Source organism: Urocitellus parryii, chromosome 8 (genome assembly GCF_045843805.1).
Source record: "Urocitellus parryii isolate mUroPar1 chromosome 8, mUroPar1.hap1, whole genome shotgun sequence".
NCBI classification, from domain to species: Eukaryota; Metazoa; Chordata; class Mammalia; order Rodentia; family Sciuridae; genus Urocitellus; species Urocitellus parryii.
The window spans coordinates 25774714-25792398 of record NC_135538.1 but is presented as its reverse complement, the minus strand read 5'-3'; the positions used below and the strand labels follow the sequence as shown (position 1 = coordinate 25792398).

The following is a 17685-nucleotide window of genomic DNA, read 5'->3' as shown; positions in this document are numbered from 1 at the left end:
CACCTATTTCTGACTAGCTTTGGAATATAAGCACTAGTAATTTTGGCACCCATCAAGTACCGGCTTTAATGCACATTTGTCAAATGCATATTTGAAAATTAGGAGTTGACAAATAGATTTTTTTGATTATTTGGATCTTTATTCTAAATTTAAACTGGCTTTCAAAAGTACACATAATACTGTAAGATGAATAATAAGTGAAGATATTAATAGTAAAGATAATATTGTTAGGGGAAAAAAAATGCATGTTCTGAACTGCTCTGAAAGGTAGGTCACAAATTTAGTTTTCAGATTTCCAGTACAGATGAAGCAAACAGCAGCAGTGGTGTGCTTTATAATACCCATCAGATTAGAAAACAAAAAGCAGTCGCTTAATCATTTGCAATGTCCATTTATAAATAAAACAAATGTATGAAACCTGCTGGCATCATTAAAAGCAGTCTGTCAAGGGAATGAAACAGTGTGGTTGAGGTAACCAGCTCTTGGCCATCTGGCTTAATTGAGTGATTGATTTTATCTTGCACAGAAGTCCCACACCCAATTGACTCTGGGGCCTAGTATGTGAATAAGTATAAGGGGCTGAGGTAGAGGCCTGGCTACCTGGAGAGTGCGTACTGCACCTAAAAGACATTCTCTTTACACCCCTGAACAAAATCCCTGGACTCCTTTAAGATAACACTGAAACTAAACTGCTCTACTGGAGTTCTGATCTGGAGGAGAGTGTAGACATCATGTCACCTATGAAACATTTCATAAAAATTATTTCCCAGTTGAGCTTTTGGAAGATGATGAAAGCAGTGAGTTATGGGTTGTATTCCCTGACAGGTCTGCTGATGACCCAGTTTGGCAGTTAATCATGCAGTTATATTTTTACTTGGGGAATATCCTAGGGAAGAGGAAAAGCCATGGTCTTTTTAGCTGTAGTATTAGGATTCCAGTGGTAAAGTGAGTGGGCCAATTCTGCTTTGGCTTTGGCCTCCACTTTAGGGCTCATCAAGAGAGAAGAGGCAGGTACAACATTTTGGGGATGCTGTGTTACAACTTAAATGGTCAGTGGGGATCACATTTATAGAATATGATCAAGGAGTTTTGCTGACAAAGGAGAATATTGATAAGGATCACCAAAACCAAGATTCATATTCCATAGAAGGAAAATGCCTTAAAATTGGAATAAGATACTAAAGAATGACAAGAAGTCTTTCTCTAGGGTCTTTAAAAATGGTATACTTTAACAACTATCTGAACTGTTCTTTGCAGATATACATACTTACATGTATTTGTATATATACTTAATCTGGAAACCCATTCCCATTTTACCATATTTGTGATTTGGCTCCCAGAATACCCAGATCTCCTTGTGTTCTGACAGTATGTGTAGATGCTAGGGTGCTTATACAGTTTTCAGTGATCTGGTTCCCCTAAGCTCTAAATCTCCAAGCAAGAGAAAAAGTAGCCTTGCTGATTTATTTTCTATGACAATGATCCCATTATATGCAAATTGAACTATTTGAATTTCAAAAAATGACAAATAACATTAATAAAAGCTTCATATTGTATACAAAATTTCAGTGAACACATTCCCCCAAATTATGCATTAAGCCATCTTATATTTTCAAAGCTGGCAGGTCAGCTGAATTATAAAAATGCTTTGTTACCTAGTGGCCCACCTTTTCTTATAGACAAAAATACCAGCTAACTTTGATGGTGTGTTTGAATTCTTGTTGACAGAACATATTTGAGGACTTTAATGACATTTGTGTTGTTATTTTGTCAGTCACTCTTATAATTTTAAATCCTCGTTATAGCTTTCAAAATATTATTCGAATGACTTAAGAGTGCCGAAAGGGCCAGGGTTGTGGCTCAGTGGTAGGGTGCTTGCCTAGCATATGTGAGGCACTGGGTTCGATCTCGGACAACACATAAAAATACTAAAATAAAATAAAGGCATTATGTCCATCTACAACTTAAAAAAAATTAAAAAAGAAAGAAGTGCTGAAAAACATCCAGAAATCAGTAACTTTGGAATAGCAATTAGATATGATGAAAGACTCTATAGATAAGCCACACAGTTAATTTATGAGATCAAACAGAAATAGTAGCGATAAAGCTGACATAATTAAGAAGCAGAAGTATAACATAGTGACTGAGGATATATGTGTTCTGAGCATGCTTTCCCCAACGTCTACACTACATTGGGGTAATCAGTCTTAAATTGTCTCATGAATAAAATGCAGTTGTGTTTTATGATTCCCTGCTACCCAGGCTTGGTAAAAATGGTTTAGGTTGGAAGAGACATCCAACAAGGGACTTATTTGCCTGGGACTGAGGAAAACATCTTTAAAGGGTTAGAAGAAACATTTTGAAGGTTACTTTTCCTTCTCTTTACAACTAGTCAGTGAATATGGATACATGCCAGACTGCTTTGTTTGTTGTGGGGAAGAAATACATTGCTTGTCCTTTATAAGCTTACAACACACGTGAGAAGTCAGGATTGACAAAGAGTTAAGTTGGAAGAATAGGCAAGACACTGGCAGCCTTTGGCCTCAGAGTATGGAGTATTGAGTGTGGAGGACCCGGAGATAGTGAGCTAGCTTTCTCAGCTGAGAGGGAGGTACTTCTCTGGGCATGGGAGATGTGGGAGAGGTTTGGGTTTGGGGGGCTAAGGAGAGGCACAAGGTGAGAGGAGAGTGTGTCCCCCTGTGTGGTGTGGTGTGTGGCGTTGAGAAGGGGTTGATGTGCCCTGTCAAAAGTGCTAAACTCCTGGTGAGTCCAGGTGAACTGCACATGTGGAGAACGGAGGGTAGTCATCTCCTCTGTGTAACTTTGCTCTAAGTTCATTCAAAGTCCCTGATTATTACGTTTAGTGATGTAAAGTGAGATAGCTTTTGATAATAATTGCTTAGAGTTGAATGCTTTAGTGCCAGGCTATGTTCAAACTACCTTAATAATTCCTTTGTTCCTCTTGACAGCCCTTTGAAGTAGGTGGTGTTATTTTCACTATTTTACAGGTAAGAAAATAGAGGCACAGGGATGTTAAATTATTTGCCCAAGACTTGAAAACTAATACATTTCAGAGTTGAGAGTCAAATCTAGGCAGGCTGACTCCAGAGTCTGTAGTCTTATGCCATGCACTCTGAAGGTAGAGATTGAGGACACTTGTCAGGAACTTCATACCCCATGGGGGACTACTGTGCAATCGGGGGGGGGGTGTTTTCATATACAAGGATTTGCTGTATGGAAAATATTTTCAATAGTTGTTTAGAAACCTTAACATTGACATTTGGTACCCATACCCAATGAATTTGAGGAAGTGAGGGTGACAGAGAAGGCCTGGCCTGACTCTGAAAGACTTAGTTTGTACTCCCTGACTGCCTGTTCCCCCAGAAGGGCTAAATATCCCTAAAGATTCATCCCTGATTCCTGTCTCTAGTATTTTAGTCACCCCAGTGTACTATATCTGGTTGGGTCATTCTTTCCTCCAACAAAGCATTTATTAAATACCTTTTACAATTTTAAAAGTTATGAGTTTATAAGAATGCATAAGACCAGGTCCCTACCTTAGACTTTGCCTAGAAAGCCTTTCATGATTTCACAAGACTCTTTGGATTCCTCCACTGTACCCAGCTCCCAACAGCTTGAGATGCTTGCATCTGTTTTAAGATGGTTGAAAATATTTCATTTCACAGTCAAAACCCTGAAGATTGCAATTCCTGATTTATGGGTCCTTCATTTTGTGTGAATGATTGTCAGGATTGTCAGGGGATTTAGATTTGTTCAGTGGTCAGTGTAAATGACAAATGACTCTTGTCAGACCCTTTACTTTTAATTTAACTAAAAGGAATATAGAGTCTCTGTTTTTTTTTTTTTTTTTGGTACCAGGGATTGTACAAGGGGAACTTAACTACTGAGCCACATCCCTAGCCTTTTTTTCAGTTTTTCTTTTGAGACAGGAAGTTTCTTAGGGCCTTGTTAAATTGCTGAGGCTTTCTTTGAACTTGCAATCCTCCTGCCTCAGCCTCCTGAGCCTCTGGGATTACAGGTGTGCACCACTGCCTGTCATAGAGTATGGAGTCTTGAAGTAGGGGCAGAAATACAGGATGAGTAGGTTGGGGAGACAAGGCAGACTGCCAGGTGACCTCAGCCTAATTCCTTTATTGTCTAGACTTGAAACTCCTTCAGATTTTTGCCCAGAGTGACATGAAACTTGTTTATTTTAACTCATGCAAGGAAAAATAGATTATAGGCACTGAATGCTTGATGATGAAACTGTAAAAACAGACCTCGGAGGGTTTATATACATTTTTATGACTCTGCATAAGAGAAAATTATCCATATTTCTTGTTAGTTCAGTTATCACAGTTTAGACTAATGTCCCAAGGGCCACTTGTGATACTTGCCCTCCCTGAATGTGAGGTGCTGTTTTTTTCCTCCCATTAAAGGCCTAGTTATCAGATTAATCTGTTTTCCATTTATACCTTTGTGGGACTGCTGTTCTTAAGATCTAAGGATCTTATAAATTTCTTCCTTTCAGGAAGCAATTAAATGCTTCTGTAATAAAGCTAATTTGTTATAAGTCTGATTTTCAAAGTTGCTGATACTGTTTGTTAGAATTACAAAATCTTTTCCTATATGTTTTGGTTAGTTGTAAGACTCAAGAAATTGGAAAAGAGGTGTGACGTTATTTGTCTATTAATTTCTAAGTGCCTATTGTATGGTACATCCAAAACATTCGAAAAAGTCGGAAATACATTGGAACAGTTTGCATTTAGTTGAAGAGCCATTTACAAAGGCATAAAAATATGGTAGACATAGCATAGAAATGTAGGCATTTTTATGGAACCTTATAGTTTATAAAGTGTTTTCACATATATTTGAGCAGAGTGAGGCATGCATTTTTTATCCTCACTTTACAGATGTGTAGACTGCTCAGTGTCAACTAGTCAGCAGCAGGACTGACACGCAAACCCATTGTCTTATTGTTCCCTGCTGCCTTTCTAGTGTGGATGGGGTGGGAGGCTGTGTGAGAGGTAGAGAGAACTGTCAGAAGTCCCTGACTGTTTGATGGCTCACCCTCCTGTTATTCCTAGTCACCCTGTTCCTGAATTGCCTGCCTCCCTTGCAGACTCACCCTTGGGCTGTGTGTGTGTCATGGAGGAAGGTGTCTGTTAGTATGCGTTACTCAACATTAAACAAGATCTTGGCTTTGCATTTGTTTTTGAGGCCTAGCCACAAGGCCACATCAAAGTGGCTGACATGAACAAACAGGCCTGGCAAGTTGAAGTGGGGGCCTGTATTAGTAAGCTTTTCATTGCTATATGGAAATACCTGAGATAGTCCACTTATGAAGAAAAGGTGTTTATTTAGCTTACAGTCTTAAAGGTTTACAGGCATGGAATCTACATTGGCTTGGTTTTGGGGAAGACCCTCTTGGTTGGGTCACATTGTATGGACAATGGCAATGTTAGGGCCATGTGCAGGAGCAAATCATCACATAATCAGCCAGGTTATTGCCATTACATTTCAGAAACATTCTCTTCGAGGCTATATCTTGAATGATTGAAGATAAAGCAAAAGAAGAGAGTCACTTGGGTTGGGGCTCGGGCTTTTTGAACTCTTCACTCCAGGAGACTAGTATTCTGCCTTCTAAAGGCAGTGATCCAGGGACCTCCCATCAGGCCCACTTCTTAAAAGTTCCATACCATCTCTCACTGCCACAGTGGGGACCAGGCCTCCAACATATGAGTCTTTGGGCACTCAACCATGTGCAAACCATAGTAGGGCCCTCTGTAGAGTTTTGGAAGGTAGAAAGCACATGAGAATGGTGGTGATGATTATAGACAGTGTTGTTAGACAGATGTGGGCAGGACTGTGGTACCTTCTCTGTGTTGCCTGCATGTACTTTTGTTAGAGCTACTAGCACAATTTGCCATATCTTTCCAGCTCCAAAGGCATGGTGTGTAGGAGGTGCTTAGTATTGCTTAAATGATACATTTTCTGCTGATTTGAAATATAAATAAGATTTTTCGTTCTTAGTCTACCTTAGTCTATATTTTTTAAAGAAATGTCAAGTAAATCTCAGAATTATGCAATTTGAATATTGTGAATGTAAGGGTATAGTTAGGCCATCTTTTCATTTGAGTTTATTAGCCTGGGTTAATATATTTTGGTTATTGCTATTTCATTTTGGAGACATTCCCTACAAGTCTGTTCCTCTGGAGGATTGAAGATAAAAGTGACTGAACTTTATTTAATTGACTAATTAACATTTTAAAGGACACTAAAGGTCACAGCCCAGGTGACTGCAGTTAATTTTCTCGGCATTTCAAACCACTCTTCTACTTTTTTTTCACTGTGCTTTAGTATATTCAGGTCTCTTCTGGGATTATAGATCTCTCCCTTCCTCTGCTCCTCTTGTCAGGTGTGAGTCTTATGTATAGTGTCTTTAATGCAACTTTATTCAGCCTTGACTTTGTAAAAGGCCTGGGCCCAGTGGTCTCAGGAACTCAAAGATGAGTGTTCTCTCCTGAGTTGTCATCTGGCAGGACCACAGTGATAGACTCCGGTAAGATTAAGACCATACCATGCTGAGAGGAGTCCGGTGGCACAGGGAGGAAAGTCCTGGTGTCTGCATTGATCCCTGGAGTGGGAGGAAGAGTGGATGTTTAATAGGCATCCAGGACCTGTTCTAAGCACTGTGTGTATTAGTTTTTGTTCATCCTTGTACAGTTTATGGTATGTTCTGTTATTTGCATTTTATACAGAGGAAACTGACGTAAAAGTTAAGTACTTGTCCAAGGGCTCATGGATCATAAATGGTACTGTTTAATAATGTGAATTGCTGTCCTAGACAAAACAGGATTTGAACAGATGAAGATTAAGAATTGTGCACACCTAGAACCTAGGTGGGGAAGCTACAGTAATCAGATACATGGAAGTATACAAGTCGGCTATTTTGCCAAGACCCTGGAATTGCGTACTAAAGGGAATAACTGTAACACACAGATAGTCATAGCTAGTAGTCACACAGGCTTTGTGGGGTCCTCCTGCCTGTGCTGATGCATTTGGTGGAATGTAGTGGTTATTAAGTGAGCAGTGGTGAGGTTGTGAAGGTTTTTGAGTAGGGGAATCATAGTGTTTGTTCCTGCTTCTGTCTTGTCAAGCTGTCCTGAATTGTTGACATTTATTCCCCCAGTGCCTGACCATGCTTAGGTCTCAGCATTTGCTCTTCTCTGTCCTCTGCCCATTCTCTTTTCTTCCCTCTACAGTTATACTTCTGAAAGAGTTTCTTGAAGAGACATCTGCATATATTTCTACCTTTTCACCTCGCCATCAGTGGCTCACTGTCTGCCTCTGGCCTCACCACCATCATGCCACTGGATTGTCCTCACTAAGGTGGCAGTGCCCAACTCACTGCTTATTTCTGCAAGGACATTTCAGGCTTATCTTATCCAATAGTTCTCAACCAAGGATGATGTTGCTTCCTAGGGGATATCTGGAAGTGTCTGGAGATGTTTTGGGTGTCACAAATGGAGTATTACTGGCAGCTATGGGTAGGAATGTTACTTAGAACATATTAAAAATTCTCAGGATGGCTTCCACACAAGGAATTACCCAGCCCAAAGTGTCAGTAGTGCAAAGGCTGAGAAACTAATCTTACTAGGTACTCTGGAACATTGCACAGTCCTCTATTCGTAATACTTTTCCCTAACCGATTTGATGGAATTTCTGACTTGTCTTCCAGTGATTCTCCTTTTTTTTTTTTTAACCAATCTCTGTTGAGGACTTTTCTTCTCTAGTCTTGGTACTAACCCTTATTTCCCAGGATTCTTTCATCAGTTTCTTGTTTATGTCCATTCCTCCAATTCCTCTTGAGCATCCCATGGGTCTCAGGACCTCTATCTCTGGGTAACTCATTCCACATCTGTACTCTCAGCTCAGACTCTTTTAAGTTCTAATTACATTCATGTCTTTTTCTAACTTGATATTGTATTGCATGGGTACTTGCAGCTAACTCAGCAGGTTCAAATTAGGGGAGCCCAAAGTCTTCTGTCCATACCTGTCCCTGTTCAGCATCTTGTGAGTTCTCATGTGCTGTCATCTGACACTGCTACAGGAGATCAGGGACTCACCGTTCCACCAGATAACTAGAGCTCTTGTCTTTGGACTACCTGCTTTTAGTCCCATGCCCCACAACTGCCACTAAGGAGCACATTCTAAAACAGAATCATGAGGCTGAGAGTCGTCCTTTAGTGTCTCACGTACAGGGAATTTGTCTAAATTCCTGCACATAGCACATGGAAACTTTGCAATCAAGTCCAGGGGTTTCCATTTGGGATTAATACTGCCCTCCAAAGGGGCCTTTGAAATGTTATGGGCATCAGAGTTATGGGAAGGTAAGGTGGGTGGAAGCTACAGATATTAAGTGTTCTTATAATGTACTGGACAGCCCTATTCCACAAAGAATTGTTCAGGCACCAGTAGAGCCCTCACTGAGAAAAGACAAATTTAATTTTTAGCTTCTTTCTAAAATAGTGGAGAGAGAAGTGCTGAGCACTAGGCCTGGGAAGTACTTCTTTTGAGGAATGGGAGGCAAAGGAGGAACTAGATGGTAATAAAATAGCACATAAATGTGGAGAAGAGTTTAAGGGGAGTGTTGAATTGTATTGAAAATTGTAGAAATGCAGAGACCAGGTGGGGAAGCCTACTGGTCATGTTGCTCTTCATGGTGCTTTTCTCATCTCTGGGCTTGTAATTAAACTCAGCCCCTGCTCCATATAACTGGCAGCTCCTACTTTGGGCCTGTGGCTTCTGGCCTCTTTCCTTGGCATGCCTGGAATCCTTTCTGTTGCTACACCACCAGGCTCTCAGTCTCCAAGTTTGGCCCTACTTTTGACCAATTTTGCCATATCTAGTTTAGCGTCTCCACCACCTCATTACAGAGCTTATTTCACAAATTAAAATGTCCTAGTTGTATCATAAAGATTCAGCTAATGATAAGAACAAGAGTGACAATAACATTAGTAAATCCTATATGCAAAGTACTATGCTAAAAGCTCTAAGCATTTTCTACTTAATCCTCACTAAAATCTCTATAAGGAAGTAACTAATTATGCCCATTTATAGTTGAGGAAGTTGAGAATTAAATAGGTGAAGTAACCAGTCCACTTTTATAAGCTAGTATTCCATGGAACTGGGCTTCCAGTTCTTTTTCCTTTCATTTTTTAAAAAGGTATATTTCATTTTTTAGAACAGTTTTTTAAATTCACAGCAAATTGTGAGTTCAGAGAGTTCCTGCACACTCCCTACCCCCACACATGCATAACATCCCACTATCAACATTCTCCATGGAGCGGTACATTTGTTACAGTGGATTAACCCACACTGACATCATTATCACTCAATTTCATAGTTTACCTTAGGGTTAATTGTTGATGCTGCATACTCTGTGAATTTTGACAAATGTATCCACCATTATAGTGTCATGGAATAGTTTCACTGTCATAAAAATCATCTGTGCTCTGTTCATCCATCCCTCTTTCTGGAAACTATTGATTTTTTAGTGTTTCTATAAAATTTTTTGACATTTAAAAAAAATTCTATATGTTTTATACATCAAAACACATTCCACTGTCATATATAACTAAAAAGAACAAATAAAAAAATTAGTTCTAAGTTCATTGAGTTATCATTGAGAAGTTACAGGAATCCAGTGGAATTCTAATCTCTACACCACACTTGCTATTTAAGAAATAGGTTCTGGGCTGGGGTTGTGGCTCAGTGACAGAGTGCTTACCTCACATGTGTGAGGAACTGGATTCGATTTTCAGCACTGTATATAAGTAAAAAATAAATAAAGGTCCATAGAAAATTAAAAAATATATATTAAAAGGTCCATAAAAATATATTAAAAGGTCCATAAAAAAAAAAGAAATAGGTTTTGGGAGCTGGGGATATAGCTTGGTGGTATAGTGCTTGCCTAGCCTATATGTGAGGTCCTGGGTTTTAACCCCAGCCCTGGAGGTGAAATGAGTTCTGCTTTGTGCCATCATCTTTTCCTTCTGTTCTGGGAAGTTGCTTGGCTGTTTGTAACGTGTGTGAGACCTTTGCTTACGACCGGGTAGAGACATCTCATTGTTTTTGTGAAAGAACTGGGAGAACTCTGATTTTTTTCCCTTTATAGCCTGGCATTGGAATTCTTTGTAGACGAGTAAATTAGTTTGACCACACATAACTGTCATTAGGTCAGCTCACTCTAGAAGAGAATTGGAGCTGAGGTTTGTCTGTTTTCTCTCTTCTGATATTCAGGACAACTTAAAGCCCATGATAAAGGGCTTTGAAAGTGCCAACAGAACTGCTTCATATTATTTCTTAGTTCTCTGGAGTGATTATTCATTTTTAAAGGAACCTTGTAACTGCCTGTCTTTATACCCAACCCACATCTTAGGAAAACCTCATACTGTACTGTTGCAAGTACTGACACAAAATTGCACTTGAAGAATTCAGACTTTTTGAAGCTTACTGGTTTGTTTTTTAACAGATAACAAATATCAGAAAATAAATTTCCTTGGTACAACTTCATACCAGAAGAAAATGGTAAATGTTTTTTAATTTTGTCTAGTAGTTATTCCAGTAGTGGCATATCTCTGGCATGAATGGGCTGAAGTGGATGATAGGTTTGCTGTCTGGATTGGTGTCTGCTGGTGTCCTGTGCACTGAGTCTCTCTTTTGGTTCCTCTTCCAGAAGCCCCATGTGCCACGCCCTTGCTCTGCAGCTTCGGGAGACCAGTGGACCTGGAGAAGGATGACTATCAGAAGGTGGTGTGCAACAATGAGCACTGCCCTTACAGCACCTGGATGCACCTGCAGTGCTTCTATGAGTGGGAGAGCAGCATCCTGGCACAATTCAACTGCATTGGCCGGGCTCGCAGCTGGAATGAGAAGCAGTGCCGTCAGAACATGTGGACCAAGAAGGGCTATGACCTGGCCTTCCGTTTCTGCTCCTGTCGCTGTGGTCAGGGCCACTTAAAGAAGGACACAGACTGGTACCAGGTGAAGCGGATGCAGGACGAGAAAAAGAAGAAGTCTGGGTCAGAGAAGAACACAGGGAGGCCCCCAGGGGAGGCTGGGGAGGAGGCAAAAAAATGCAGGCCCCCAAACAAGTCTCAGAAAGGCCTGAACCATGATCTCCCCCGACGACATTCCATGGACCGGCAGAACTCCCAGGAAAAGGTCGTCAGTGCCACAGCCTATGGTGCCCGTTCCCCTTGTGGCTCCCCTGGCCAGTCCCCACCTACTGGCTACTCTATCCTTTCCCCTGCCCACTTCAGTGGTCCCCGCTCCTCCAGATACCTTGGGGAATTCTTAAAGAATGCCATCCATCTTGAGCCTCACAAAAAGGCCATGGCTGGGGGCCATGTGTTCAGAAATGCCCACTTCGATTATGCTCCAGCTGGGTTATCTGTTCACAGGGGGGGACACTTTGATACCCCTGTACAGTTCCTACGGCGGCTGGACCTCTCTGAGCTCCTCACTCACATCCCCAGGCATAAGCTGAACACTTTTCATGTAAGGATGGAAGATGATGCTCAAGTGGGCCAGGGCGAGGATCTACGGAAGTTCATTCTTGCAGCCCTCAGTGCCAGCCACAGAAATGTTGTAAACTGTGCTCTGTGCCACCGGGCACTCCCTGTCTTCGAACAGTTCCCTCTGGTGGATGGAACTCTGTTCTTAAGCCCCTCAAGACATGATGAGATCGAATATGATGTTCCTTGCCACCTTCAAGGTATAGGTGTTGATTCACCTTGCCTGATTACTGTTTGTTAAAACTCAAAAAAGCTAACAAGGTGGAATTGCTCTGTTTTGACTTAATTTTAATTGATGTTGTATTTTTGTTCTAGTCAGGTGCTAGGTAACATGTGAATGTTTCAGCTTCGCCCAGTGAGGTGATGGTGATTTTTGTACTCTGATGTCACTGTACCAAGTATAGTTGGCCTGGTGGGTAATTTTATGTTCTTTTTCTGCTTTAATTTGAAGAGAGGATTACTGGTGTATAGTTTTTCATAATTGGGAGGGAATTTAGGAAAGGAATTGTATAATTCTCACTGGCTATGAAATAGTTTCTTTTGAATCCTGTGTTAATGTGTCCAGAAAGCTGTACATTTTCTTCGATCATAACAGGGGGCGGGGGGGCGGGGGGGGCGGACGAGGAATAAGGAACAGGATGGGCCAATATGTTTTCAGACTAGTTGAATTAGTTTTGAAATTGTGAAAGATGAGACTGTCTTATTAGCATCAAAAGGAAAGTGCAGAAACCTCAGATGGTGATGGTGGGAACAGTGGGAAAGTTTATGTGGATGATATCCAAGAACTTGGGCAAATTTGAAGCATAAATTGAATGACATGGGGTTGGATAGTACAAGTGTGAAATCTCTTTAATTTTTATAAAATGATTGAATCTCCATAAAGATGAGATGCATGACATATACCATGTTCATACCTTTAAAAGTATGCTAAAAAGCCCTGCAGTGAAAATAGTATATCTCTGCCTTTTTCCCACCAGCTCCTGCTGTCTCAGTCCCCAGAGACAAGCATTTCAAATCTTAACTGATTTTGAAAAGCTTTTAACATCATAATTTAAATACTGTTATCTTCATTCTCCAGTTTTAGATATTATCTGTTAGTTTTTATGGTGGATGAGTATACATCCCCCCTTTTTAGGAGAAAATATCACAATTCTTGGTTAAATCCTTAATGTTTTTGCTGCTGTGAGTTGTAAATATTTAGTGTTGAGCCAAAGCATATGGCTATATTTCCTATTATAGAGATACCTTTTGTTTTCATTAGAGTTAATTCATATTTTTATTTGCTTAGGTTTTTTTTTTATATAATGTTGGCTAGTTGCTCTCTCTCTCCAGCAGCTTTACAAACCTTTCAAAAGCATTTCCACATACCTGACAGACATTTTTGTGTTTTTTTTTTTTTTCTTCAGAAAATGTTCCTCACAGAGCCTTTTATCTCCCTGTTCCTATTTATCCTGGTACCCTTAGGACCTGCTGTACTTCAGCTATCCTTGGAAAGCCTTCATTTCTTTTCCTGTGTAAATTTTGCTTTCTAGATCCCATATTTTCTTTTTTCTTGGTTTATTCCTTCAGTTTGTTAGGAGACATCATTAGGACTAAGTTTCTGAGGTAAGAGAGCATGGGAATACGTGATTTGAGACTTTAAAAGTCTGTTTCAATTCTGTTTTCACACTTGACTACTATTTAACCGGGTATAGTCATCTAAATTATAAAATATTTTCCCCTGAGAGTTTTGAAAGTATTTCTTTTATTTTCTTCTTAAAGGTATTTCTGTATTACAGTGTTGGTATTAGGAAGTCTGATTTCTTTTTCTTGTCTCTTCTTCTATCTTCACCCCATCCTGCAGGTTTCTTATATTCCTGGTGTTCTAATTTCACCATGATATCTGCTCTTCCCCTACCCACTCCATTCATTATGCTGTGTACTCTCTTGGGCTATTGATTCAAAACCTTCAGTTTGGAAGGATTTTACCTTGTATTATTTCTTTGATAAATTTTCTCCTCATTTTCACTTTAAAAAAAAACTACTATAGAACTCCTGTTAATTAGATGTTGGATCTCTTATATTCATCCTACTTTTTGGTTGATCGAGAATTCTTCATGGCCCTTTTATTTATCTCTTTATTCTTTTTTCTAGGAGATTTCCTTGACTTTCTGTTCTCATACTTTTAATTCCTTTTTTTTTTTTATATAAGATTTTTTTTTTAAAGAGAGAGGAGAGAAAGAGAGAGATAATTTTTAATATTTATTTTTTAGTTCTCGGCGGACACAACATCTTTGTTGGTATGTGGTGCTGAGGATCGAACCCGGGCCGCACGCATGCCAGGCGAGCGCGCTACCGCTTGAGCCACATCCCCAGCCCTCATACTTTTAATTCCTAAGAGCTCTTTTTAATAGCTTTCTGTTCTTAATTCATGAATACGATTTCTTTTTCTTAACGATTTCTTATGTTATATTTCTGAGCAAGAAAAGGGAGCTGAATTCAAAAGGAGTAGTCTCATTCATTTTGAGAATTTTACTTAATTCTTTTTTAGCCTTTGTTTTAAAGCAGAACACTCCAAAACTTCATGGCTTAAAAGCAGTTATGATTTAAGAACTTTTCCCAATTCTATGGGTGGGTTGGTTGGAACAATCTTTCATACACATCTAGCAGTTGTCAGACTAAATGCTTCAGGAGGCTCAGCTGGAATGGCTCTTTTAGGATCTATGTAGTCTTCATCTTCCCTTAGGCTAGTTTTATTTTGTTTTTAATTGACACATAATAACACCATACTCATACATATTTGTGAGGTGCAATATGATGTTTTGATATATGTATACATTGTATAATCATCACATCAGGCTATTTAGGATATCTGTCACCTTGTACATTTGCCTTTCTTTGTTGATGAGAACATTCAAAATCTTCTTCTGATATTGTTAACTTTAGTTACCTTACTGTGCAATAGAATACCAGAATTTACTCCTTCCTAATTAACTTTGTACCAACTAGCCAATCTCTTTCTCCCACTTTTCTCCCCTTCCCAGTCTTGAGTAGCCACTATTCTCCCTGTGTTTCTATGAGTTCAACTTTTTTTTAAAAAGATTCTACTCTAAAATCGTGATATTTGCCTTTCTGTGCCTGATTTATTTCACTTAGCATGACAAGTTCATCCATGTTGCCACAAGTTATAGGATTTCATCTTTATATGGTTGAATAACGTTCCATTGTGTATATGTACGATATTTTCTTTATTGAATCATCCATTGATAGACACTTGGTTGGTTCTATATCTTGGCTGTTGTGAATTATGCTGCAGTGAACATGGGAGCATAGTAACTCTTTAACATACCAATTTCATTTCCTTTGGATATATACCTGTACCACTACTATTGTTGAATCACATGGGTAGTTGTAGTTTTAATTGTTTTTTTTACACAGAATATCAAATATTTTATTGTCACCATGTAATCAGTGACAAATTTTAATTTTTTGAAAGACCTCTGTGCTGTTTTCTGTAGTGGCTATACTAATTTACATCCACTGGGGCTTGGACTTATTCACATGGCATTATGAGAACAGCTTTCCAGGGGGTGAAAGTAGAAGCTTCAGGAACTCTTCAGAGGCTTGAGCTTAAGGCTGAGTTCCAAAACTCCTCCCATATGCTGTTCATCAGCCTAAGTCCTGAGACCAGCCCAGGTTCTGAGGATATTAGAACATTCTGCTTCTTGAGGAAAGAGGCAATTTTCTAGTTGCTTGTAATTTGCAGCGCTCCCCACCTTGCCATTTCCCATTTCAGCAGCTTATCCCCTGTTCTCAGTGTTTATTTTCCAGTATCAGAGCTAAATTATTTCCTATTCCTTTAACCACTTTGCAGCCTCATATATTTTGGTTTAAGATTGTAGGTACTTCATTGTTTCATGGAAGATGAAGTTTGTGTTTTATTCCTTTTTTAAAATCCTGTTTGCTGGAATTTTAGAAGGAAGTGTTGTAGAAACACATTTGTTTCTCCATTTTAAAATTTGAACCATTCTTGGGCTGGGGTTGTGGCTCAGTGGTAGAGCGCTTGCCTAGCACTGGGTTTGATCCCCAGTACAACATAAAGAAACTAAATAAACAAAATAAAGCTATTGTGTCCATCTAAATACATATATATTTGAACCATTCTTTATGAAGATGAATGAGAGTGCATAGATAGAAGGCCACGTTTCTTATGAATTGAAAGATTTTTGAACAATTTTTTGAAATATCTTTATTTATTTTTACGTGGTGCTGAGGATCAAACCCAGTGCTTCACACATGCTAGGCAAGCACTGTACCACTGAGCCACAACTCCAGCCCCGATTTTGAACAATTTTTAAAACGCACAATTACATGCCCCCAAAGTTATTTGAAAGGGTTGGGCCCTAGAGACTTAAATTTTAATTTAAAGTTTTAACTTTATTTTTGTAGCCTAAATGCAGAATGATGAAAGCCTACTGCATGGTGACAGTGGGAATCAAAAGGAGGGAATATCTTCAAGAGATTATTTTAAAGGAAAATGGCGAATTTTGGGACTCCTTGACTATAGAGGATGAAGAGTTTTTGTTGGCCACTTTGGTTCTAGATCAGATAAGTGGTGCTGTCCCAGACAGGAGCAGAGGAAGTTGGGAATAGGACCTGATTTGGGAGGCAAAGAAGATGAAAGCATTTGTATTTGAATGTATGTTGGGACTTTTGCATGGAGATATCTAGCAAGCACTGTTCAAAATACAATAGCATTGGGATTAACACCAGGAGCTTATTTTAATAACAGTGGTGGTTAAATCTTGAGTACAAGGAGAAAAGAGAAAGAAAAGAAAGAGGATATGAGAGAACCCAAGACCAAGTCTTGAGATTAAGTATTAGGGAGTGGTTGGAGAAAGAGGTGAAAATTAGATAGGCCCCTGTTATTTGTATTCCCATAACTATGTAATCATACACAAATAGATAATGAATGTTTTAGATATATACTATAAAAGTATTGAGAATTCACTGTTAATTTTATAATCTGAAGGTCAGAGTGTCTAATCATTACCAGAGAAGTCACAAATGAGACCTTGGACATGTGTCAGTGTTTTTGTGGTATATCTCAGAGTTGTATGGGTGATCTTACTTATAACAGGTTTGTGTAGTTCATTTTTTCCACCAGGGTTCCCAACCATATATTCCTTAAAGTATTTTCAACGGCAATAAGAAGTCAGCATTCCAGGCTATGGAATGGATTCCATAGTATACAGTTGATTATGTGCTGCTGAAAAATTTGCTGTTTTCAGTGGTGGACCCTGTAGATTGTTATTCCCTTGCCCTACCCCTGATCTTCCCCCACTGCTACCTCCACCTGTGCCCTCATGCTCTGATTCTTCCTCTGAGAAAATGTTTTGTTTGGTTTTAATAATTTATTAATATGGGTCTAATTAGGAAGATCTTATTGACCTTCTTTACCACTTTACACCACATGTCATTTTTGAATCTGCTTTTTACTTGAACTCACAAACAATCTCATCCTTAGAAACATAGAATTCTCTGTACTTTAGACAGTGTGTAATAAAACTAAAATCAAATCCAGAAACTCAGTCTGGGCCAGGCTTTCCCAAGAGTTTGCCTGTAGGTTAAGAGACAGACATGAATTTGAGTCTAGATATTGCCACTTATTTTCTTTGTGAACCTGAACAAGCTACTCAGGGTCCCTAAGCTTCAGTTCCTCCTGTCTGAAGTGGGAGTAACAGTTGGACCTACTTGATAGTGTTACTATAAGCGTTCAATGAAATGATTCATGTAGAGCTCACAGTATTTGTCTTTATCATCATGGCTATTGATCAACACCTGACTTCTGTGCCCCTCTCCTCCCACCTTCCCTAGCAACGGCCCATGTAGGATTGGATATTTGAGAATTGCAGTGAGTAGGTCTGGGAGGGAGACTGGAAATGAGGTGTTTCTAGTGGTCTCTGGATACTAGAACTGACTCCTTAACATTGCCTTCAGGCACTCAGAGTTGCCATGGCAGATGAGACCACCTTAATTTCAGTGTACCAGAGCAGAGATGGGCTGTATTGCAAGCAGTTCTTGGTCTCCTTCCTGTTTTTGGCACAGAGGGCCCCAAGGTTAT

The 17685-nt window shown here is 39.5% G+C and overlaps 1 protein-coding gene across 1 annotated transcript in view; it reads left to right on the top strand.

The window, feature by feature from the left end:
• Positions 1-17685, top strand: part of Heca (hdc homolog, cell cycle regulator) — a 44794-nt gene that overhangs the window by 19004 nt on the left and 8105 nt on the right. Inside the window, exon 2 of the mRNA XM_026391873.2 lies at positions 10742-11782. Coding sequence (XP_026247658.2) covers positions 10742-11782 — 1041 coding nt within the window. The remainder of the gene's footprint in view (positions 1-10741; positions 11783-17685) is intronic.